The sequence below is a fragment of the Podarcis bocagei genome, assembly GCF_964188305.1.
Source record: "Podarcis bocagei genome assembly, chromosome: 9".
Lineage (NCBI taxonomy): Eukaryota > Metazoa > Chordata > Lepidosauria > Squamata > Lacertidae > Podarcis > Podarcis bocagei.
Window position 1 is genome coordinate 64500891 of NC_138134.1, and position 25345 is coordinate 64526235.

At 44.9% G+C, this 25345-nt stretch overlaps 1 protein-coding gene across 4 annotated transcripts in view; it reads right to left on the bottom strand.

Annotated features, from left to right (window-relative positions):
• Nucleotides 1–3678: 3678 nt before the first annotated feature.
• The window catches only part of HERC3 (HECT and RLD domain containing E3 ubiquitin protein ligase 3), a 60261-nt gene continuing 38594 nt past the window's right edge, over nucleotides 3679–25345 (bottom strand). For all 4 annotated transcript variants that reach the window (XM_081206963.1, XM_081206961.1, XM_081206964.1 and 1 more), the window contains exons 12-25: nucleotides 24943–25054; nucleotides 23672–23861; nucleotides 22840–23003; nucleotides 20464–20577; nucleotides 18717–18740; nucleotides 18541–18630; nucleotides 17737–17907; nucleotides 16583–16726; nucleotides 15581–15747; nucleotides 14414–14480; nucleotides 13474–13556; nucleotides 9671–9854; nucleotides 7637–7739; nucleotides 3679–5710 (exon numbers count right to left, since the gene is read on the bottom strand). In XM_081206963.1, coding sequence (XP_081063089.1) covers nucleotides 5502–5710; nucleotides 7637–7739; nucleotides 9671–9854; nucleotides 13474–13556; nucleotides 14414–14480; nucleotides 15581–15747; nucleotides 16583–16726; nucleotides 17737–17907; nucleotides 18541–18630; nucleotides 18717–18740; nucleotides 20464–20577; nucleotides 22840–23003; nucleotides 23672–23861; nucleotides 24943–25054 — 1822 coding nt within the window. In that variant the 3' untranslated portion in view covers nucleotides 3679–5501. The remainder of the gene's footprint in view (nucleotides 5711–7636; nucleotides 7740–9670; nucleotides 9855–13473; nucleotides 13557–14413; nucleotides 14481–15580; nucleotides 15748–16582; nucleotides 16727–17736; nucleotides 17908–18540; nucleotides 18631–18716; nucleotides 18741–20463; nucleotides 20578–22839; nucleotides 23004–23671; nucleotides 23862–24942; nucleotides 25055–25345) is intronic.

A 25345-nucleotide genomic window follows, 5' to 3' on the forward strand; every position in this document is an offset into this window, starting at 1 on the left:
GATCCATCTCACCCGGGAAACAGTCTGTTTGCACTACTGCCTTCTGGCAGGAGGTATAGAAACATCAAGTCAAGGACAAATAGACTGAAAAACAGTTTCTATCCAAGAGCTGTGGCCTTTTTGAATGCTGTAACTCGATAGTGAGATCTGGGAGTTTTTGGGGGTGGGGGTGGGTGTGGTTGGAAGGTGGTTTGTTTGATTGTTGTTGTTGTTTTGCTTTTGTTGTTTTTAAGGGATGGCATCCAATTTCGTTGCACTTGTGCAATGTTGCACTAGTGTAATGACAATAAAGAATCTATCTATCAAGCCTCAGCTGTTCATTTTGGCATGTTTTTTTTAGAGGTGTTATATATATATATATATATATATATATTTGCTTTCGTAGATTTTCACGGGTACAGGAATGCAGGTTTTGGTGTCTTCGGGTGTCTTCCCGTGTAAGAGTTGGGGTGTCTAGGCGACGTTTCGACGAGGTCTCACTCGTCATCTTCAGGCTGGTGCTTTCGGCTTCTTGTTACTAGAACAGAGCTCTGTTCTAGTAACAAGAAGCCGAAAGCACCAGCCTGAAGATGACGAGTGAGACCTCGTCGAAACGTCGCCTAGACACCCCAACTCTTACACGGGAAGACACCCGAAGACACCAAAACCTGCATATATATATATATATATATATATATATATATATATATATATATATATATATATATGTGCAGGTTTTGGTGTCTTCGGGTGTCTTCCCGTGTAAGAGTTGGGGTGGAGGTGAGCCTATGGAGCTGACTATTGGTCTGAGTGGTGTTCCTTCTTTGTGTATCTTGGGGAGACCGTAGAGTTTGGGGCATCTGGATGATTTTTCTCTGGGGATGATTCTTAGCTGGATTTCTTCACTGATAGGAGAGGCTTTTATTTTGGATTTGGTGGTTTTTTTCCAGATAGGTGGTGGGATCTGTTTTTATAGGTTGGTAGGTAGGGTCTTGGAGTAGATTTGATAGTTTTGCTTGGTAGTCCGATGTGTTCATCACAACAGTGGCATTACCTTTGTCTGCTGGGAGAATGATTATGTTGTTGTCTTTCCTCAGGTTGGTGAGTGCTTTCTGTTCTTCTTTGTGTAAATTGCTTCTGGGTGGTTTGCTGGAGCAGAGGATGTTGGTGATTTTATTGGCTTCATCTGGGTTGATTTTGGTTAGGCTAGCTTCGACTCCGCATATGATGTTTTCCGTGGGGATGCGTCTCGGGGCGACTGCAAAGTTGAAACCTTTGGAGAGTACTTTGGTTTCAGTTGAGGTGAGGATCCTGTCTGATATGTTATGTACTGTTTGTTTCATGGGTTGTTGTGGAGGGTGGCTGGGCTTCTGGCGTTTCTCTAGTTTGTGGAGTTTGTTGGTGTGTATGTCTGTCTTATGTGAGGACTCTGTTTCAGCTCTCCAAACGGCTAGTTGTTTGCATTTGTCCCAGAGTGCAGGGTGGATTTTGTTACAGAGTTTGAGGTGAAGAGTGAGCAGATCTTTGTTGGTTTGGTTTAGTAGGTATCTTTTCTTATGTATTTCGTTTCTGATTAGGGATAGTTCAGTTCGTTTCAGGATCCTTTCGGTAGCTGGGGTTTTAGAGTGGAATTTAAGTTGGAAGCATGTGGGAATTAAGTTGTTGTCTCGGCAGTTGCGTAGGAACAAGAGATCACATAAGATGGTGGCTCTTCGGATTTCTAGTTTCTCGTAGGTTCTTGTCAGCTGGAAGGTTTCCTCCCCGTAGAGGTGAGATATTTGCTTTCGTAGATTTTCACGGGTACAGGAATGCAGGTTTTGGTGTCTTCGGGTGTCTTCCCGTGTAAGAGTTCCTCTTACACGGGAAGACACCCGAAGACACCAAAACCTGCATTCCTGTACCCGTGAAAATCTACGAAAGCAAATATATATATATATATATATATATGCTTTAGAACTAACATCTGTGTTTCAGGTGCCATTGAAACTTTCCTGGAATAACACAGCAAATGCCACTAATAATAATAATAATAATAATTTATTATTTATACCCCGCCCATCTGGCTGGGTTTCCCCAGCCACTCTGGGCGGCTTCCAAAAGAATATTAAAATACTGTGATACATCAAACATTAAAAGCTTCCCTAAACAGGGCTGCCTTCAGATGTCTTCTAAAAGTCTGGTAGTTGTTTTCCTCTTTCACATCTGGTGGGAGGGCGTTCCACAGGGTGGGTGCCACTACCGAGAAGGCCCTCTGCCTGGTTCCCTGTAACTTGGCTTCTCGCATTGAGGGAAACACCAGAAGGCCCTTGCTTTCTAACTAACGCTTTCTAAAGCGAGTCCCCCGCCTTGCTTGTCCTGCTCTACAAATCATATCAGGAGGGGGTATTATGAGGAACAGGAGAAGGCGTTGCTTTCGCTGATATTGTGTTGCTTCCCAGCACTGGAATGTAAGCAGGAACAGAGTTCAACCTACACTGGAACTTCCCTTAATGCCAGCAAATTGCACGCTAACTCTGGGATTAGTCGCACTAAAACCAGCTTTGGGAAATGGCCAGAAACCATGTGAGAAGTCACTTTCTGGTTGTTTACCCATTTTCAAACACATGCCCAACCGTTCATCAAGCTAGAAACATGAGGGCCTTTCATGACAAACATGAATCTCCCCAGCTATCCAGTCCATGGTCCTCACACAAACTTTAATTGTGGATTGTTTTCATTATGTATTTTGTGTTCTCATTTTGTATTTTTATGTTGTGAATCGCCCTGTAGTCTTCAGATGAAGGGCGGTATACGAATTTCATAACGAACAATCAGTTCTATTTTTCTAGAAAAAGAGGTGCCTGAACTCACAAATGCCTCCCTTGTTCTCTTAGAATGGCAATAGGGCACACCCTGAGAGGTGCCGGAACTGAGTGCCTGTGAATTCGGGGGGGGGGGGGGGAGCCCTGATAACAAAAATAGTAATAGTAATACAGTGGTACCTTGGGTTAAGAACTTAATTCGTTCTGGAGGTCCGTTCTTAACCTGAAACTGTTCTTAACCTGAGGTACCACTTTAGCTAATGGGGCCTCCTGCTGCTGCTGCTGCGCAATTTCTGTTCTCATCCTGAAGCAAAGTTCTTAACCCGAGGTACCATTTCTGCATTAGTGGAGTCTATAACCTGAAATGTCTGTAACCTGAGGTACCACTGTATTATCTTCCCCTTATACTACCAAACAGGATGGAAGAATGATTAGGAGAGAGGACGTTAACAAGTCCCATTGCTTCTGTTATCAAAAGTTTGAACAGAGCTGGGAATAAAGCCATCTGATTTTGCCATAGGTTGTGAATAGTTCGGTGGATTTCATGATTTCATAAATCGAAATAGCTATAGGCCTGAACCATTTTGTTGTTTCCAGGACTGCCCCCCCCCCCGCCAAAGCTGGATGTTTCTGGGATGTTTATCTCCATGTGGCTTGGGCCTATGTGCCATGAATGACCTTTACCTGCACATGCAAGTGTTGGATCTATGGTAGGTGCACAGGAATAGCTGCAAGCACTGGGTGACTGTGGTGGTTCTCCTTCATACTTCCAAGCCTTGTCCAATCCTGAGACTTTCTGGTTCAAGCACATCATTATAGGTCATAGTTCTATAACCACCCAGTTGTACCATTCTGAAGCGGAGTCAAGAATTTCCTTTGTTCTTAGGTGAAAACACGCTTGAAGGAAACATTACATTTATTGCATAATACTGGGCTATGTACACACATAGAAAATAAACATCTGATAGAGCTGTATTTAACGCTGTAGTAGAAAGAGGCTGATTGGCTACCCAAATCAGAGTGTTAATTCCTTTTCTTAAAATAAAATAAAAATCCCCTGATACCTTCACAGCTTTTTCATCAGAAGGTGCAAAACACGGTTTTGATGCTACGATTAAGCAAAGGATAGACAAATACCGAGGCCCCAATCCAACCCAAGAAGACTGTGATTCAACGCCAAATTTGACATGGCATCCTATGGGGCACAACACCACTTGGGACTGCCAACAGGGAGTGGAGGGTAAAATTCCTCCATCCCCTGCAGCCCAGCTGGCTTGGCCCATGTCAGCCGAGCAGTCAAAGGTCAAATCAAGTTTGGCACAGAGTCCCAATGATAACAGCCGAGTTGTGACCACCACTCCTTGCAGAACTTGAAAGGTCATAAACAACCAGCTTTAGCAGGACCCAGGCCACCTTGTTATATAAATAAATCCATTCTCCAGGATCACAAGTTCAGATCAACAATGGACCTTGGAAGAGAGGAGAGTGCTCATCATGACATCTATGGTGGGTATGGGTTCTTCTGGGGTAGGGGGTCAAGAGGAAGGGGTCTAGAAACTGCTCCTCTCAGTGTAAATGTGTGTCAGGGTCCTGCATTTCTCCGCAGAAGACAAGAGATAGTAACATCCAGTTCAGAAATAGGGGACCTGTGGACCTCCAGATGTTGCCGGACTCACGGTCCCATCATCCCTGACCACTGGGCCAGGCTGGCTGGGGCTGATGGGAGTCCATCCAATACCTGGAGAGCCATGGAAATCCCATCCCTGATGGGGCAGGATGGTGGCTGCTGCCCACCCTTGGGCTGAAGGTGGGAAAGGGTTTCTACATTACCTTCCAAAAGACCCCCAAGTGCAGAGACAGTGGGGGGTGGGAAGGGAGACATGAGGTGTGTTTTGTGGAGGAATTGCTGTGAGAATCCCATCACTGAAATGGCGGGGGGGGCAGGGAATCATCACTGTATTTCAAAACACACACACACACAGCTGTTAAAAAACACCCAACAGCATAAAATATCAAATAATTCAGGTAGGCCACCTAGGTCTTCATGAGCATTGCTCGTTCCCATCCCTCTACATGCAAGGCCCTGAAATTCTTCTGGTAACACAGAAGGCAGTAAAATTATTTACCCCTCCTCCCATTTTTTTGTAGACAATGGGAAACAAGGAGCAGAATACGTTAGAAAATTCAACTCATAAAACCTTCATTTCTGCCCAAACATTCACAAACTAATCTTCTGTGTGTTAAATTATCCATTTCTTAGCTCCCCGGTACTGTTGAACACCCAAGGAGCACGCTTGTTTTACCACAGAAATTACCTGTGTTTGGAGAGGTGGTAAGGAACCCGTATGTCAAGGAAAGCTTTCAAACAGCTTTATATTTCCAAACTGTGAAGAGACATCTCAAAATATTGAAGGTATTTTTAAACAAGAGGACGGGCGAGGAAGGGAAGAAAAAGGCATCTATCAGCCAGTAAGACGAAAGACGACGTGTCAACAGATTTTTGTTTTTGAAAAGTAGTAAAGTCAAAATCCTGAGGAACGTTGACCAGACTTCACTGGGGGGTGGGGGGTGTCCTTGATCCTATGCTCTTCCCTTCTCTCCTCCCTGCACTCACCCTCCCTATCTCAAGGAGTATCTTTATCCCATTTCCCTTACAAAAATAAAAACAAGACAGTATTTCCTTTCTATACAAGAATTGTCTGTGTTGGGGGCGGCTTCCCCTCAGGCCAAGCTGAAGCCCTCATAGTGGTCGATGGCTTGAGTGAGTCTCGTGCTCAGGATTTCTTTGCTGCTATACTTGGGGAGGTCAAGGAGGTTGTAGCAGGTGTGCGCCACCGGCAAGTACTGCTCCCCGCTGGAGGTGGACTGGATCACAATGCGCAAACTCGACATGCCGTAGATGGGGATGCGGTCGCTGCCGGTCAGAAACACTGGAAGGAGAAACATAAAAGCATCAGCAGAGCCCTGAAGAGGCCATCCTGTTCTCCCAAGTGGCATTTGAAGGCATCCTGGATCAGGCAGTGGAAGCTCACCCATCCCAAGCACCTATCATTCTAGTTACAGGTAGGTAGCCGTGTTGGTCTACCATAGTCGAAACAAAATAAAACAAAAAATTCCTTCCAGTAGCACCTTAGAGACCAACTAAGTTAGTTATTGGTATGAGATAAGGTCTAAGATATAAAATAATATAAAATATTATAAAATAAATAAAAGATATAAAATAAATGTTCATAAATGTATCGGGCAAACACATACATACCGTATTTTTTGCACCATAACACTCACTTTTTTCCTCCTAAAAAGTAAGGGGAAATGTCTGTGCGTGTTATGGAGGGAATGCCTACGGGTGGCATGCCTGCGGATTTTCCTCCTCTAAAAACTATGTGTGTGTTATGGTCGGGTGCGTGTTATAGAGCGAAAAATACGGTAAATATATAAACCATGTGTCTGAAACAGTACAGGAAAACAGTCCTAAAGCCATTTTGACTCTTGCAGTGACCTCAAATATTCCTCTGCAGTTTGGATGGCAATGGGAAAAGCCTCCCCATTGTCTCTGTGCTCACAAATCCTGCCTTAAAGGGCACATTTAGGCATGAATAGGGTGAGCCTGTGACCTGGACTCAGGAATTAAGTATTTATAATCACAAAAGAATGGCCAGGCTGTCCAGGTAAATCCTTTAACAGGTTTCCGGCCAGACAGGATTCTGCTGTAAACCGCCCCTTCTGTGATGTATGTATGATGTATTGGGCGGGGGGGTCTTGAGCTACAGGGTGCAATTCAAAAGTCTATACAGTATAAGGGCTTGTGCACCATTGTTCTGGGTTCCTCCTCCCTCCTGCGTGGGGGGGGGTGTGAACACCCTGTTGCAACAGTTTAATAAAGATCAGGCTTACTAGCTGTTTTGCTTCTTAATATTCTCTGGTTGGCCTGTTGTTTTTCTAATAACAATTCCCTTTTAAAAATACCAACACTCTTCCCTCATCTCATTCTTTCTGCTTCCTGAACAAGTTAAGAAATCGATGAAAACTATTCTGTTTCAGTGGGCCAGTTCAGGCACATTATTTGGTGTTATCTGTCCTTAAATTTGTTTCTAATGTTTTCTGCTTTATTCTTTTAGAAATTTTAAATATGTGGAGTTTTTACTGTGGTTTTTTTTAATATATATTTGAAGTGTTTGCTGCCATGGGCTCCTTTGGGAGAAGCAGCAGGATATAGATTTAAGTGTGACAACACCAATACAGGCAGCTCCAAACCTTGTTTTCCACATTCAACAAAAGCCACATGTTGAGTCTCCTCCTTGGCCACTTTGGATTGCCAACTGCAGAGAAAATTCCACGAACAAGGGAAGATTCCCCGCAAGCAGAGAGGGCCAGTATTAAAAGCTTCACCACAATGCAGAATTGAGATCTGGACAGGAAGTTCCAATCTCAGCAGCTCACTCCGTTCACCACCGTGCCAGAGAACAGGTAAAGAGAAGCCTGCCACCTGGTGGAAGACATTCAGGTGTGTTTCATACAGTGGTACCTCCGGTTGCAAACTTAATCTTTTCCGGAGGTCTGTACCGCTCGTAACATTAGGCGCGCTTTCCATAATGGCGCCTCCTGCTGCTGCCGTGCCGCCGGAGCGCAGCTTCCGCTCGCATCCCGGGGCAAAGGTCACAACAAGGGGCATCTACGTCCGGGTTAGCAGAGCGCATAACCCACAGCATTCGTAAGGGGGACGGTGCGTAACACAAAGTACCATTGTATATATTAAGCTAGCAAGAACAAGTTATTGGCTTCGACTGTCGGAATCACTGCTTTGAAATCCAAGGGGAAACTGCCATCGCACTAAAGAAACAAAACTAATTACTTACAGAGAAACTTTTTCTTCTTTTCCAGAGGAAACTCGTGAAAGATCTCCCAGAACATTTGCACAGTTGGATGGGTAGCCGAGTAGTCCCCTTTGTAAACTGCGCTCTGTAAAAAAGGGTTAGTTTTAAGAACTCATGGCAAACCTGATAGACCCTGTATGGACCTGTCAGAACGCTTACATCATAGGGCAATAACTCCCAAATGGGCATTTTATGCTGTTGCCCCTTCTATGGAATGTCCTTCCCTCTGCCACGTGTAAAGCAGCAACTACCAATTGCTTCAGACGTCTTGTAAGGACTTTTAACTTTCTGTCCAGCCTTTCCCTGACCCATTAATATAGAACCCTGATTTATGTGTACAAGTCCCTTGAATTTCTGTTTAACTTGATGTTATATCATTTTATTGGTTTTAGGACATATTCTTGTTTTAATGGATATTGTGTTTTTGTATCGTGCATGGAGATTTTTAAAATATTAAGTAGTTTAGAGATGCTTTCAAATAAACAAACAATGTAGTAACTTTCAAAGGCATATATATTTTGAACTTTGTAAAAGGACTCAGAAGGTTGAAAATGCTCACACCGCATTCTCTTGCTTGGTCCAGGAGGGTTCTAAATATCTTCATAATTTAGTGATGCAGCAGATTGAATTCCAAAGCTGTTGGAGGCTGATTCCCCTGACACAGCTGTTCACTCAGAGAGGAGGTTGAACCATTTTGCACCAACATGCTCTTTTAAGAACAGGACCTCTGCAGCTTTCCAGATGCTCCAGTAAGGCTGCAATCCCAAACATACCCACTAGGAAGTCGGCCCTATTGGACACAGTGGGACTTACTTCCAAGTAAACACACACAGGACTGGGCTGGCAGTGGAAAAGGAGGAACCACACTGAAATGCAGTGAGCACAGCATATTGCAAAAAAACAACAACAACCAAAACCAAGCCTCGTTATTATTTTACTTCAAGAATCATTTGAGCGAGGGCTTTGCTTTCATGTTTAGTTTACTGTTTGGTGCTTTCTCCAACGAACTGAACCTTTCAGCAAAATTCTCCTGAGTGTCAGACTAGGAACAAGAAGGTGCATGTTCACATCGCCTACTTAAGTCAGGAAGCTAACAGGTTGATATTTCAACCTCTCCTACCTCGCAGGGTGGCTGTGAGGATAAAATAGAGAGGAGGAGAACCATGCACACTTTGGAGGACAGGTGAGGGGGGGGGAATGGAGAAAACAGTAAAGAGAGAGTAATTAAGAGAGAGATGGGTCTCACATCCTAGCCAGACAGATTCGCAGAAGGTAAAGATTAAGGTTTTGCTCAGGACAGTAGTGTGGTGGTCAGGTGGGATTGCTATGAGGAATTATGAAAAATGAAGCAAGCCACTGTGTCAGCAATGAAAGCATTGCTTTGGCTGGGCTTGAGCCATTTGACATGATTTCTGATCAATCCAAGCCCCTGCATCTCTGCCCCATTTCTCTTGACTGACAAGTCACGTACACAGACCAGTTGCTTCACCAGGCATCTTCAGTACGTAAGATAAGGAGGTAGCTTTGATGTAGCTTTTGTGAATCTTTAGGTAGATTTTAAGGGCCAGGAAGAGAGTTTATAAGAAGGCGGTAAATGCCTGACTTTCCTTTCCGTCTTTCCTTTCCTGTTTACTGCCCGTTTATGACCTCCGGGTTTGCTAAATACATTCCTCCTTGATTCCTGTTTATTTAGCCTAAAACATGTATGCATGCTCAAAGTAGTTCTTTGTAGTTAAAAGGATTTCTCTGATCTACCTTTGTCCCCACGTGGTGATTTTTTGAAATGCTCATGGGAAATCTGATTGGTTCTTACAAACACTGTGTAAGAGTTCTTTTGTTAATAAAATGGCCTGGACGAGGGAGTGGCTATTGACACTTCCTCCCAGAGTCTTGCTGGCCAAGCCTCGTATCTATTTTATTAATCAGGGTCCAATCCTTCCTTTGCCTTCGGAACACAACAAGTAGCAGTTCTAGATTCACAAAGGGCAAAATGTACAGAAGGATGTGCCTGCTTACCTCTTCCAGTTCCTTCCAGTTGTAGTTGCTGCTCCCTACGATCATGGCTCTCAGTTCGGTGGGCTGGAACATTTCTAGAACTTTACCCCCACACACCTTCAGGAAGCCCGTGGAGAAAGCCATGTACCACTCGTCTACCGAAAGGTTAAAGACATAATTAACGTATGCGTCGACGAATTCCTCCCTGGGGGATTCAAGGAAACAGCACTGGTCATTACAAAGAAGCAAACAGTGGCAGATAAGGGTGTTGTCGGCTGAAGCCACTGTCCACCCAGACAGCAAGGGGTACCGCTTCCAAAAGTTGTTTGGAAGATCACGCGCATTTCATAAAATGCATTTACACTGCAAACCACTGTACAATCTGCACTACTTCGGCACAGGATTTTTAAAATTAAAAACGTAACAAATGCCTGCAGGATCAGGCTAGTTAGGCCCATCAAGTCCAGTATCCTCTTCCCATAGTGGTCAATTGCATGAACCAGCTGGGGGGGGGGGAACCTCCCCTTCTCCTTCCATCATATTTTCAGACTCCAGAAAAAAAGAAACCTCAAACCAAGCTCTGGGCGATGTTTGCCTATGCAAATCTATGGCAAATATTATCAAACAAAACATGCGGTGTTAATCTAAAAGACTTTGGATCCATTTTATTGTTTCGCGTTCCCCCTCTGGACCAAACCAAATGTCAGGAAACAAGGAAGGATGAAGAGCAGATAGCAGAACCTTTTCTACCTTATTGCATTTTTTGTTTCCCCCCAACACAGTCTGGTATTTTTTTCACCAGAGGGGTGGCATTATTAATCCGGGAAGATTGTCCTTTCAGGGCTCTACCATCGCCATCAATCCCCGGCATCGAATGTGTTGGCCTAGTGTGGGGCTCCGAGGAGAGCTTGGCTGTCTGGCTGGTGTACCGGCCACCTAGCGCACCAGCAGCCACCCTGTCAGGCCTATTGGAGGCGGTGGCCGGCTGGGCCTTGGAGTTCCCTAACCTATTGGTATTGGGGGACTTCAACATCCATGCTGATGCCACTCCCTCCTCACAGGCTCTGGACCTGGTGTCTTCCATGGCGACACTAGGGCTCTCCCAGTTTGTTTCGGGCCCCACACATCAAGCAGGCCACACGCTGGATTTGATCTTTGGCGTCGGTATAGATGTGATCATGTCTCCTTCGATTAAGGTGCCATGGTCTGATCACTACGCTCTGAAAGCCAGGATTGACTTTCCACCCCCACCCTGCTTAGGTGGCGAGCCAATTTGGGCTCGCCCGCAGAGGCTGATGGACCCTGAGAGATTCCGCCAAGCCTTGCGGGACCTTGCTCCCCCTGGCGACTCATTGACTGAGCTTGTTGAGGGCTGGAATGCCCAGCTCCTGGCAGCCATCGATGAGATCGCACCTAAGCGCCCTCTGCGACCCCGCAGAAACCGGGCTCCCTGGTTTACCGAGGAGCTCCGGAAAATGAAGCGGGACCTCAGACGGCTAGAGCAAGTATGGCGGGGTGCCCGTGACGGAGCCTCAAGAACATCTTATAGGGCTTTTATGAAAACCTACGAGATGGCGGTGAAGGCTGCTAAGAAGTCATACTTCTCGGCCTCCATTGCATCCGCTAGCTCTCGCCCAGCGCAATTATTTAGTATAATCAGGTCTTTAACGTCCCTTGAGGGACAGCCAAATTTAAATAACAAATTGACACACGGCTGTGAGGCATTTGCGAGCTTTTTTGCGGAGAAGGTCTTGTCGCTCCGCCATGACCTCCCTGCCAATTTGGATACAATAAAGGAACTGGAGGCCCCTCGACTGTCCTCGGGTCCAGTATTGGACCACTTCGACCAGATATCCCCAGCCGATGTGGACAGACTCCTCCGAGCTGGAAAGCCCACCACCTGTCCTCTCGACCCGTGCCCGTCTTGGCTGATTAGAGCGTGTCCAGACGAGGTGCGGGCCCTCCTGGGGGATATCATCAATTTGTCCCTTGGCACGGGGACATTCCCAGGGGAACTGAAGGAGGCAGTGGTGCGCCCGCTCTTAAAGAAAACATCATTAGATCCTTTAGATCTATCCAATTACCGCCCGGTTTCGAATCTTCCGTTCCTGGGTAAGGTGATTGAGAGAGCGGTTGCTGAACAGCTTGGTGGGTTTCTGGATGAAACATCGGCTCTGGATCCATTCCAGTCCGGCTTCCGCGCTGGTCATGGGACCGAGACGGCTCTGGTCGCCCTAACAGATGACCTTCGTAGACAGCTGGATCGAGGCGGGTCGGGGCTGCTGATTCTTCTAGATCTATCAGCAGCTTTCGACATGGTTGATCACGAACTTCTGGACCACCGCCTTGCCGACGTGGGGATCCAGGGCACAGTCCTTCAATGGCTGCGCTCGTTTCTCTCTGGTCGGGGACAGAGGGTGGCGCTTGGGGGGGAATTGTCATCGCGCCACTCCTTGGTGTGTGGAGTACCTCAGGGTGCGATACTCTCCCCGATGCTTTTCAACATCTTTATGCGCCCCCTCGCCCAGCTTGTTCGGAGTTTTGGGCTGGGTTGTCATCAGTATGCCGATGACACCCAACTCTATCTGTTGATGGATGGCCATCCTGACTCGGCCCCAGACACACTGACCAGATGTTTGGAAGCTGTGGCTGGATGGTTACGTGGGAGCCGGTTGAAGCTAAATCCTTCGAAGACAGAGGTCCTGTGGCTGGGACGGGGCGATATGGGATTGGGGGGCAACTCCCATCTCTTGCGGGGGCGCAATTAGTGCTAGCACCGTCCGTTAAGAGTTTGGGTGTAATCTTCGACACCTCCCTTTCCATGGAGGCGCAGATTGCAGCTATAACAAAGGCGGCATTTTTCCATCTCCGCCAAGCTAAGCAGTTGGCTCCTTACCTCTCTCGCCCTGACCTAGCCACTGTGATCCACGCGACGGTCACCTCCAGACTGGATTATTGTAACTCGCTCTACGTGGGGCTGCCCTTGAGACTGACCCAGAAACTCCAGCGGGTGCAGAATGCTGCAGCGAGACTCCTTACGAGGTCTTCGCTGCGAGATCACATTCACCCGGTGCTATACCAGCTGCACTGGCTCCCGGTGGAGTACAGGATCAGGTTTAAGGTGCTGGTTTTAACCTTTAAAGCCCTATATGGCCTAGGACCCTCGTACCTACGGGGCCGCCTCTCCTGGTATGCCCCACAGAGAAACCTACGGTCTTCAAATAAAAACATCTTGAAGGTCCCAGGCCTCAGAGAGGTTAGGCTGGCCTCAACTAGAGCCAGGGCTTTTTCGGCTGTGGCTCCGATCTGGTGGAACGCTCTGTCACAAGAGACCAGGGCCTTGCGGGACTTGACATCTTTCCGCAGGGCCTGCAAGACAGAGCTGTTCCACCAGGCCTTTGGCCAGGGCACAGCCTGACTCCCTCCCTCGGCAATCTTCGCAGAGCTCTGGCCCAATGGTTGCCAGTGGCTTGAATTAATTAATTTTTATAATGAATGATTTTAGAATGTTGTTTATGTTGTACTTTTGTACTGTTTTATTGTTGTTAGCCGCCCTGAGCCCGGCTTCGGCTGGGGAGGGCGGGATATAAATAAAATTTATTATTATTATTATTATTATTCACGCACGGTCCCTCGTGGCTCCTGCACAACAGTACTTCTCCCACCCCCCACCCCCCTCCAACTTTTATTTTCTTAAGATTTCTATCCTCCCAATCTGAAGTCCTCTTGTTAGGCTCATCCCAAAACAGCCGCTACGAAGGACCCTGTTGTGCCACTTGTGAGATTACCACAGAGAGCATCTTTAGGCATCAGATGGTATGCACCTGTTATCTTTCTGCACTGGAATTTTGTCTCCGTCAGGGATGAGGTTCTTCTGCTCCGCCACTCCATAGCTTTCTCTGCACATCTGTTTGTTTGTTTTCCCACCCCAGAAAAAGACAACAAAATTGCTTCATTCTGTATCTCATCAACACAGCTTAATACAATAAAAAACGACATTAAATCATATAACTGTAGAGTGGGAAGGGGCCCATGGGGGAATCATCTAGTCCAGCGGTTCTCAATCTGTGGGTCCCCAGATGTTGCTGGACTACAACTCCCATCATCCCTGAGCTCTGGCCTTGCTAGCTAGGGGTGATGGGAGTTGTAGAATCTTTTGCCCAATTCAGGACTCGAACTCATGACCTTGAGATCAAGAGTCCCACGCTCTACCAATTTGAGAGCAATGTACAGTTTATCTCTGACCACGTTTCCACACCCTTGGCATACTGCTGGATTGTAGCCAATGAGGCACAATCCAGATTAAAATCAAATGAGCTCCATTTCCATCGACACCAGGAAGAACTTCAAAATGCAGCTAAACCTTCTCTGTGGTGTCCATTTCATGAACATGGATCTGAGCCAAGAAGTACACCCTCAAAAATGGGTGTTCCTTTGACAGCGTGGTGTAGTGGTTAGAGTGTCGGATGAGGACCTGAGTCACCAAGGTTCAAATCCTCACTCGGCCATCAAACTCACTGGGTGACCTTGGCCAGTTGCTGTCTCTCAGCCTAACCAACCTAGCCTATTTTCCAAAAAAAAAAAAGCTAAAAACCTTTTGGTCGACCTTATTAAAAAAAAGCTCAATCATCTTTTTCAGCTCACTTTAAAATACTGATTTCTTATTTTGGTGTTCCCCAGAATAGGGCTCATCTTATATATGGGGCCATGTTATACACGGGAAAATACGGTAAACGCAAGAGACAGACAGATAGATGGTCTTACCGTGAAATATAGGCAGAATGTCTCTTCAACATCATCCCCAGGGTAATCTAAGAGCTGTTGAAGACTCCTAGAAATAAGGTAAAGGAAACATAAAGGCAGAAAGACGTTAGGAGAGAAGAAAAAATCTGAATCTGAGACACACCCTCTTCCTTGCCCTGCTATTAAGGATTTATGGTATCAAGTTTTAGGATGAAATTGGGGGAAAGCGGGCCAAAAAATACAATCAGATCCAAAAAAAGTTACAGGAAAGAGTTTCAATTTGAATTATTTGTTCATTAACAGTGGCAAAAAAAGTGTGTATCTGAAGAAGTGTGCATGCACACAAAAGCTCATACCAAGAACTAACTTAGTTGGTCTTTAAGGTGCTACTGGAAGGAATTTTTTAAAAAAATTGAAACACTGCTGCATACTGGAATCTTCCAGTTACATTAAAACAGTGTAAAAGAAACAGTACTGTAAGTGAAATGCAGAATTCTTAACCGATGGATATATGATAAGAACTCAAAGAGTCACACCCAAACAGTTTCACATTATATAAGTATATAGATTATCTATAGCACGTAAAAATGGTAGGTTTCAGGAATGCGTTCAACCTCACACATTATTTTCTGTTTTGTAAATATCATGTTTGTATGACTTTGTTTTGCTTTTTATTTTAATGGGTGTAATGAAAATTAAAAATTCTCATCCCCAAAAGTAACACTGATATCGGTTTGGGGCAACAGAACTCCAACACGAAATATTCTCATTGGATAAGGATGGAAACATAGGTGTACAGTGGTACCTCAGGTTACATACGCTTCAGGTTACAGACTCCGCTAAACAAGAAATAGTGCTTCAGGTTAAGAACTTTGCTTCAGGATCAGAACAGAAATCATGCTCCGGCGGAGCAGCGGCAGCAGGAGGCCCCATTAGCTAAAGTGGTGCTTCAGGTTAAGAACAGTTTCAGGTTAAGAACAGATCTCCAGAACGAATTAAGTACTTAACCTGAGCTACCACTGTATTCCTTCTTCCAATGGTTTGCTTCCCCCCCCTCATAACAGGGACACATCCTGCCTTCCATCCCCAACCCCCAGCACTGCCCCAATTTTATGAAAGTGCCATTGCCAAATTCAATCTAGGCCAATTGCGAAGTGGACAGGAAGACATAATTCCAATACTTTCTACCTTCCTTCCGTGGGTGAAAGTTCCTTCAAGTCTTCCAAGCACGGCTTCACATTCAAGAGTTTCTTGTAGAGAGCCAATGGAAAGTGAAGATCCACAACAGTGAAGTTGTATATGGCCAGACCGCAGACGATGCCAATCAGGTGGAACCAATTGTGCTCTACAAAACACTTTGGACACACACAGAGAAGGACTAGTTAGCAGGAGGAAAGCGTCAGTGAAGAGCTGGAAAGGTGTAGATCTGGAAAGTGGCTAAAAATCCTTCCCCTGGGCTGTGAGTCTCCAAACTACACCAAAGCCAGGGTGAATAAAAATCAGAGATTTTTTTTAAAAAAAATCCCCCCAAAAAAAAGATTTAAAAAAAAAAATAACTCAGATTTTTAAAATAAATGCTTTTGGAGGAAAAATCTTTCTAAATATAGCTTTCTGTTTAAGTTACATTATAGTCCAAAGGCTATTCATCAGGAAATAAGGATTTGTTTTAAGTTTTTCATGTGTGCTAAAACTCGTCTGTTTTTTAAAAAAACAAACAAACCATTAAGCACATCAGTTAGCAAACATGTATACATATGCTATGTTATTGTTTTAGTTAAATAAATTATTTAAATTGTTATTAAGGAAATGATTTTTTTTTCTCCTTCCAATAAAGTGCAGCAGAAAAGTTGTCCAAATATAATGTTAACTTATAAAACCTCACAATAATTTCATAATTATTTGTCCGTGTATTTCTAATAGGATAACCAAATCAGTAATTTTTTTATATAACTGTAAAAACTACTCTGAAAATTTATTATTCCAAAAATGAAACCTTCATCTGGTTGTAAATATTAAGATTATACAAGAATGAGTCTTTCTGTAAAAAAAAAAAGGTTTAAATCAAGTCTTACTGACTAGTAATTTAAATCGTGATTTAACTCGATTTGATTTAAATCAAATCCATCATGCACCAAGCTAAGCAGGATCCCTGGCAAACAGTTTGTGAGTGCATAAACCAAGCACACTTACGGTATCCGAAAACCACAGCAGGTTCGATTCAGGGTAGGAGGTGAACATCCCATAGATGGGATTCAGGAGCTCTTTTAGCAGCAGGAGGAAGAACTCCTTTGTGACGCCGCCAGCATCAACCGCCTCCTCACCGTCAAAGATCACCTGCCACAATGCCCAAAATGGAGCTTCAGCAATTGCAACCAAGTAACAGCCAACTGAGCCATACTCCAAGCAGATCCAATAGACTTAAGTTCACCAATTTCAATGAGTCACTATGATTCCATTTTAAGCAGAAGAGGATTCCCTCAAAGTATTCTGGGAGCTGAGGTTTGCCCAGGGTACTGAGAGTTGTTAGGAGACCCCCTGTTCCCCACACACAGAACTACAATTCCCAGAGTTCCCTGGGAAGAGAGATTGATTGTTAAACTGCTCTGCAAATTGTAGCTCTGAGGGGAAACAGGGGTGTCTCTTAACAATTCTGGCATCCTTAACTACAGTTCCCAGAATCCTTTGGGTGTTTAAAGTGGTATGATACTACTTTAAATGTGTGGCTATTATTGCCTACTGTCTTAATGTGATTCTTCTGTCTGGAGCAGCACCCAGAGAATTATGAACAAACCTCAGTACACTTTGCTGTGGGAAACTTGGAGCAAGGCCTCAGTAGATCAGGCAATTTTTCTATGTGGGGAGACTTATTACATATGGATATGCACTCATATTCCATTCTGAGGGAAATCAGCCCTGAGTGCTCACTGGAAGGACAGATCCTGAAGCTGAGGCCCCAATACTTTGGCCACCTCGTGAGAAGAGAAGACTCCCTGGAAAAGACCCTGATGTTGGGAAAGATGGAGGGCACAAGGAAAAGGGGACGACAGAAGACGAGATGGTTGGATAGTGTTCTCGAAGCTACCAGCATGAGTTTGATCAAACTGCGGGAGGCAGTGGAGGACAGGAGTGCCTGGTGTGCTCTGGTCCATGGGGTCATGAAGAGTCGGACACGACTAAACGACTAAACAACAACAACAAATGCACTCATATGCACTCCATTGTGTGAGCGGCCACTTTCATACTGAAGTGATACAGGCCAGACACAGATTTAGTGCCTCACTGAGGAGGACCAGGGCCAAACACCAAACAAACTATTGCAGCGAGGAGCTGCCACTGGGCCTTACCTTCAGAGGCTTTTTCAAGTCAATATCCGAATGGATGCTCAACTCCCTCAAGGCGTCGCCAACCAAGTTGGTCCTACGAACATGGAGGACCAGGAAGGGGCTTCGAGCCAAGAGGGGCTCAAGGGTGAGGAGCATGAAAACGTTCTGCAGATTCGCCCCACTGATGGCCACCTATCAAAACCACATACAAAAGTCAAGAGCGGCAGCAGCAACGACAAACAACAAATGTACTGAGCCCCTGGGTTCTCCATTCCTGGCATAGAGGAAGTGGTATCTGTGGAAACAGGGTTTACTGGCAATTCGCTTTGGGCAGGGGGTAGAAGTGGTGCTGTGTTGCCTCCTGAAAACAACATTCCTGTAAAACCAGCTGCTTTGCAAGGATGCCCTCCTAACTCGCTTTGCCCCTTCCTAGTGTTTGGAAATATCTTGACTGGGCCAGAAACAGTGCCTATTTCCCTGCTAAAAATATCCACGTAGGAGGACTGGGGAAGGGTGTGCCGTGTGCCTCCCGCACAGATTTTGCAAAAGTTATTGAAGATCAAGAGCCAGTAAGAAATCTGGCATCCCATTTTTTAATTCCCCCCCAAAAAAGGAAAAAAGTCTCCCCAAAAATTGATACTACTTTCATTATGCTGTGACGTTTTCCTTGTTGTTTCAAGGGTTTGATTAATGCTTTTCATAATACGGAAAACCCTTGTGACCGTTTTTTGGGGGGGCAAAGGTCAGTGCAGAAAATATGTTAATAAATAAATGCATGGATGAAAACGGCTGGGATTGGCAGAAAGAGGAGACCTGGCCGCCTACCTGCATCTGCAGCTCAGCATCCGTCTGCAGCATCTTGGTCTTGGCTTGCGCATCGAAGATGAAAGGGTAAGAGCACAGAGTCACGGCATCCTGGAAAGTAGGAGCAGTTCAATTTAGCGGTGGCAGCCTGGGCCTCTGCTGAGAACTACTTTGGCAAGAGTAATTGGAATGGTTACCTGCATAATTGATGGTCTGACTTTCTGGGGAGAGGGAAAAGGACGAGGCAAGACAGAGAGAGAGAGAGAGAGAGAGAGAGAGAGAGAGAGAGAGAGAGAGAGAGAGAGAGAGAATGAATAATGTGTGAGCTTTTACTTAGAGCAGTACCATCAGTTATGTTTTAATCCTATCCTTCCCCCAAAGGGTAGCCTATGTTCTCAAAACAACAATATGAGGTAGGCTTAGGAGCAGATAATGTGGGTGGCTGACCCCACCCCCAATAAGATATGTGGCTCCTCTGTCCAAGTTCTACACCATAAGCACTAGATCAGGGGTCAGCAAACCTTTTCAGCAGGGGGCCGGTCCACTGTCCCTCAGACCTTGTGGGAGGCCGGACTATTTTTGGGGGAGGGGGAATTAACGAATTCCTATGCCCCATAAATAACCCAGAGATGCATTTTAAATAAAAGCACACATTCTACTCATGTGAAAACACGCTGATTCCCGGACCGTCTGCAGGCTGGATTTAGAAGGCGATTGGTCCGGATCCGGCCCCCAGGGCCTTAGTTTGCCTACCCATGCACTAGATTAAAACAAAGGCTGGCCCATTTCATGGGTCTTTTTGTGGTTTGCAAACTACATGCACACACACAAGCTGCCTCTCTGTGGAGTAGTGGCTCTAGGACCCACCCCAACCCATTTGGTAGAGAAGGTTGGTTCATGCCCCTCGAACCAAGAATGAACAGAACCTGCTAGAGAAGTGCCGGATATGTTTTATTTAGGGTCCAGTGTTCCTTTCACAGACAAGTCCTTCTGCGTTTCCATTTCTCCCACATCTTTTTGTTCGCTCCCCACCCTGCTTTTGGCTCAGGGCTCTCGTCTTAAAGACTCAAGAGTTCCACCATCACCTCACCTCAGCTGCTGGTTAGGGACTCGCTCCTACCCAATGCCCTAGGCCTCTCCTCTGGCCTCTACTCCAACAGGAGGGTGTCTCTCCTTCAGTTCCCAGTGCCTCCCCCTCCCACGTTTCAAAGGAAAGTTTGTCATGCAACACTGGGGTGGGGGAGGAAGCTGCTGCTCAAGAAACACATTTCTAAAAGGTCCCCCAGACACACAACTAATCTTGCAGTTCTTGGGATCTTGGCCATTAACTGCATTTTTAGCTGCATCTTGAAGTTTCCCATACCTGAGACCATATGGGATGCCAAACATGGGGAAGATAGTTTGCCCCAAACAGCCTAGCAGCCCACCTGGTTTCTATACTACCCACACTGGAGATATTTTACATGCATGCATGTATAGATATCTTATACACACAAACGCTTGCTATTTTGAGAATATTGCTGGGTTTTTTCTTTTAAAAAAATGGGGAAAATGGGGGGGGACCCAGCTTCTAGCCCTTGTGGGGAGAATGATCTGAAAACAGACTTGGAACTCAAGTTTAAGGTTCCACATGAGATTTCAATATCCTGAACAACTGTTCTTTCCTCTTTGCCGTCTACCACTTTGTCTCTAATGTCCACATCAACCCGTCTCTCTTGGATCCTACTGGGAGACCACATAATCCCTAAACTTTCCATGTTTCCCTGACATCCAAATCTTGAAAACAAGCTACATATGCACGCTGACCACTTACAATAAAATCCTATAACGACAGTGGAATTTGCATTTGTACCGTGATCCACTTTGACACAACGCTCATAGCTTTACAGCTGCAAATCCTGGATTGTTCCCTCCCCTCACAAACAATTGCATGATACCTCTTACCATTCCAGCTTGATGCAAAAACCACATCAGGTAGTCTTCCTGGATATCCACCAGACTGGAAATCTCTGGGATATAAAACTTGTCATATTCTACGTGTTTTACTTTCTGATTTACCTGATTTGGGAAAGAAGAAGGAAAACACTTATTTGAAGAAGCAGAATAATAACCAGTTCCCTCAAACAAAACGGCATGAAAACCCAACATTTAAGTCAGTTACAAGCAGTACTAGTACAGACACGTGCTGAACAAGTTTAGGAATAGAAGGAACACCGAGAACAGAAAGGTCACAGCGGAGGAATGAGTGGTCAACACAAGCCCAGTGCACAGAACTAGGTGCATAATGAAAGCAAATGAGATTTAACCTTTGCAGAAGAGCCTACACGGGTGCATAGCAAAACAACCACAACCTTTGTACATCAAAACAAGGTGTGGTCTGAGCCTAGACACCAAAAGGGCCCAGCACAAGGACAAACTTCCACTGTGCATGTTGACAGCATTTGCATCAAAGGCAACACCATAGTTTAACACTATTAACACTAGCAGGAAAAGGGAAGGGCCGAGCCTCAGTGGTAGAGCATGCAATAGTGGAAGAAACAGCTCTTTACCTTGACTTTTGACACCTGAGATAGGTGATTTTAGGGCCCACCCTATTCCTGCGACTGTAACTTGTTTTGAACGGTTTTTAATGCTGTGATTTTAAATTGCTGCGACACCCCCGGCCCCAAACTCTGGGAATTGATACTGAAGGGTAGGTTAACGCATGGTAATTGTGATTACTAACATGTTTTGCATGCAGAAGATCCCAATTTCAATACGTGGCACTCCCAGAAAGGGCTGGGAGAGGGCTCTGTCTGAAATTGTGGAGAGCCACTGCCAATCAGTGGAGCTAGATGAACCAACGATTGGCACCGTTTTCTAAGGAGCCCATGCAAAGGGCTTGCCTTGCACACCCCCTTCCCCTTCCCCTCCCTCTTCTTGGGTTGGTAGGAAGAGGAACAAAGCAGGATTCCGTTTTGCTTTGATAGATTCTTGGCCGATCATTATGTGCACGCCATAAAACGTGGCTCAAATTACATCCTAGCCCAGAACAGGAAAATTGGCTTCCAGGTGGAGAAATCAAAACTAGAAACAGAACTGTTAGAACCCAATGCTAAGAATCTGTCAAGAATGTATAACTTGTTGCTGAAATGGAATACACAAGATGAAACAGTTAAATCAGCTATGATTAAGTGGGCACAGGACATTGGTCATAACATTATGTTTGCTGACTGGGAACAGTTGTGGACCACCGGTATAAAATTTACGGCATGTAATGCCTTAAAGGAAAATATTATGAAAATGATTTATAGGTGGTACATGACCCCAGTCAAGCTAGCAAAAATCTACCATTTGCCTGATAATAAGTGTTGGAAATGCAAGGAAACTGAAGGTACTTTTTATCATCTTTGGTGGACGTGCCCGAAGATTAAGGCTTTCTGGGAAATGATATATAATGAAATGAAAAAGGTACTTAAATGTACTTTCCCTAAGAAACCAGAGGCCTTTCTCTTGGGCATTGTCGGCCAATTGGTGCTAAAGAAAGAATCTTTTTTATGTATGCTACTACAGCAGCAAGAATATTCATCGCAAAGTATTGGAAGACACAAGATCTACCCACTCTGGAAGAATGGCAGATGAAGGTGATAGACTACATGGGACTGGCTGAAATGACTGGCAGAATCCGTGACCAGGGGAAAGAGACGGCGGATGAAGATTGGAAGAAATTTAAAATTTATCTTAAGAAATATTGTAAAATTAAGGAATGCTAAAATGTTGAGGTTTTAGAAAAAAGGGGATTACAGCTGTAAAAGATTAAGTAAAAGAAAAGAATAAGGGAAAAGTTGACAAAACCAAGGGGCAGGATTTGCTGAAACGAATTTGGAAATTGGGATGCAGAAAGGGGAGGTATGGGGAAGTCGGTGAAATAAGGTTTAAGAAAAAAGGATTCGAAATTATACATGTTTGTTTATGTGTTTGTTTGTTTGTAATGTGTAATGTTTGTGTTTATAAAAATTGTGAAAAACCAATAAAAATTTTATTTAAAAAAAATCAAATTACATCCTAGCCAATTTAAAACGAAACCAACTTGGGTTTTGAAGTGGGCTTGCTTTCTAAACCACAATTCCTGGTTCATGTGTGCTGCTGACAAGACAGGAGAAGTGAAACGGAACCCTGGTTTATTTCTCCTCCGGGAAATAAGCAGGAGAGGGGATGGGGTGTTCGTGAGTCTTTCTCGTGCTCACAGAGGCTCGATTCATGTAAAGTTAAATGGTGGTTTGACATGACGTGCGAAAACGGCCACTCTGCACAGGGACACAACCACCGCAGTTTCCTTACTTTATGAAGTTTCTCCAGAAGCTTGAGAGCAGCTGTGATGTAACTGCCATACAAGACAGGGATCAATAATGTTTTTCTTCCGTTCAAGAGGTAAACCACGGCACCTTTATAGAGATCCACCAGCCTCAAGAAGTACCCTGGACACACCTGAGACCACCAGTTATCTAAACAGGGTTACACAAAGCAAAACAAAGCAAAACATGTAGCTATTAGCTTAATCACAGAATCGTAGTTGGAGTGTCATCTAGATCAAACATGACAGATCTCAACTAGATCATACATGGCAAATGGCCATCCAACCTCTGCTTAAAAACCTCCAAGGCTTCAGGAGCATTATGATGATCCTATTAACAGGCATATTTACTATTTATTTATTAACAGGCATATTTACTATTTGTAAACACTAAAATCCCAGCATATGAATGGGGTCAGATTTGCAGTTTGATAAATGCATTCCTACAGATCTTCAGCATGTTCACTTAAGGAGCAAGTCCCACTGAACTGCATGGGTCTTATATTCCCAAGTAAGTAGTGCAAAAAGCTTGTCAAGCTTCACACTTGACGAAAAGACAGCTGATGGCAGGGGTGCCGAGAGTTGCAGCTCGGCAATATCTGGAGAACCACAGGTTCCCCATCCCTAGTTTATGGTAGTGTGGCTGAATACGCCTTGAACCCCACAGGCAGTCGCTTTACACCAGGTATGGGGAAAAACTGGACCTCTGGATGTTAAAATTCCCATCAACCCTACAAGCCTAGTTAATGGCCACAGCAATGTAGGAGAGCAAAAGTGGTGTGAAGAACAGGGGGGCGGGACTTGGTGTGCATCTCCTACCTAAGACTTTACTGGGGTTCCTGTCCAGACGCAGAATCGCCATCGCCAAGGGAAGAGTTAAGGTGACATAGTACTTTGAGTCTTGAAACGGCGGGAACTCTGGGAGAATCAGGTAGATTCTCATGGCTTCAACATCCGGTGGGGAACTGGGCAGCCCTGGGATCAAAAAGCTTTCGAAGCTCTTCAGGATCTGCAAAGAGGGGGGAAAGAAATGAGGCTCAAAACATAGCTCTACTGCAGCCACACAGGTTTGTTCCAGCTCAACTCTGGCACTGTGGAGCCAACCCAAGTATATGAACCAGTCACAAAAGGAGCAACTTCGACAGGCCTCCAGAAATGGAGACTCAACCAGTGTATTTGGAATTCTACAAAGTCATGGTGAAACTTAGTGATCTCCAAAGTAGGTGTTGGAGCTTGGTTTTGGGAAGAGAGGAGGGAAAGTGACAGGGAGTGCCGTGGTGTCATGGCAAACAACTACAGTGGTACCTCGGGTTAAGTACTTAATTCGTTCCAGAGGTCCGTTTTTAACCTGAAACTGTTCTTAACCTGAAGCACCACTTTAGTTAATGGGGCCTCCAGCTGCTGCCGCGCCGCCAGAGCACGATTTCTGTTCTCATCCTGAAGCAAAGTTCTTAACCCGAGGTACTATTTCTGGGTTAGCGGAGTCTGTAACCTGAAGTGTATGTAACCCGAGGTACCACTGTACAACAAACCGTGCTCAGATTTGGGAGCGTTTAGATCTGGCTTGCGATTGCACACCGTACAGTGGTACCTCGGGTTACATACACTTCAGGTTACATATGCTTCAGGTTACACACTCCGCTAACCCAGAAATAATACCTCGGGTTAAGAACTTTGCTTCAGGATGAGAACAGAAATCGTGCTCTGGTGGCACGGCAGCAGCTGGAGGCCCCATTAGCTAAAGTGGTGCTTCAGGTTAAGAACAGTTTCAGGTTAAAAACGGACCTCTGGAACGAATTAAGTACTTAACCCGAGGTACCACTGTATTCCAAACTGGGAAAGTTTGGCTTCATCAGGAGAACCAGCATCCAGGTTTCAAACAGGCACTTGAGGCAAAATGTTTTGTATTTTGCACATGAAGGGGGTAAGACCTGCGAGATGTTTGCCAAGGCATGTCCTTAGGACGGTACTGAGTCATACTAATGAACAGGTTGTGGCTTTGCTCTCTTACGAGTTTTCTCATGATCTCCTCCCAAAAGCTCTGTACAAAGCATAAAGCTTAAAAATTTTAACGCCTTTGAAGTCTGCACCTGGTCAAGCAAGATGGAATGCTGGGACGTCATCAGCTTATCAAACATCAGTCTGGTGGAATTCAAGTCGACCCCTGGAATTTTGGGACTCGTTTTAAAATGTTCGTCTATTCTACAAAACGAAAATGAAAATTGAGAGATAGACGGAGAAATATTCCTGGTGTGCAATGTATTTACCAACAGTAATTATTAACGTTTGAGCTACTTAACCTATACGCAGCTCCAGACTCTGTAATTAATAGTTGCTCATAGAAACTTCCTATTATGTTGAAGATGGATCCTTATCAGGAGTATCAGCAAGACCAACGAGCAACTTACAACCATGCAAGGGATTTGACCTTCTCTCAGTAGAATTCTGTCACTCAGCAGAATTTTAGCACTCTTTCCACAGAATCTGACTGCC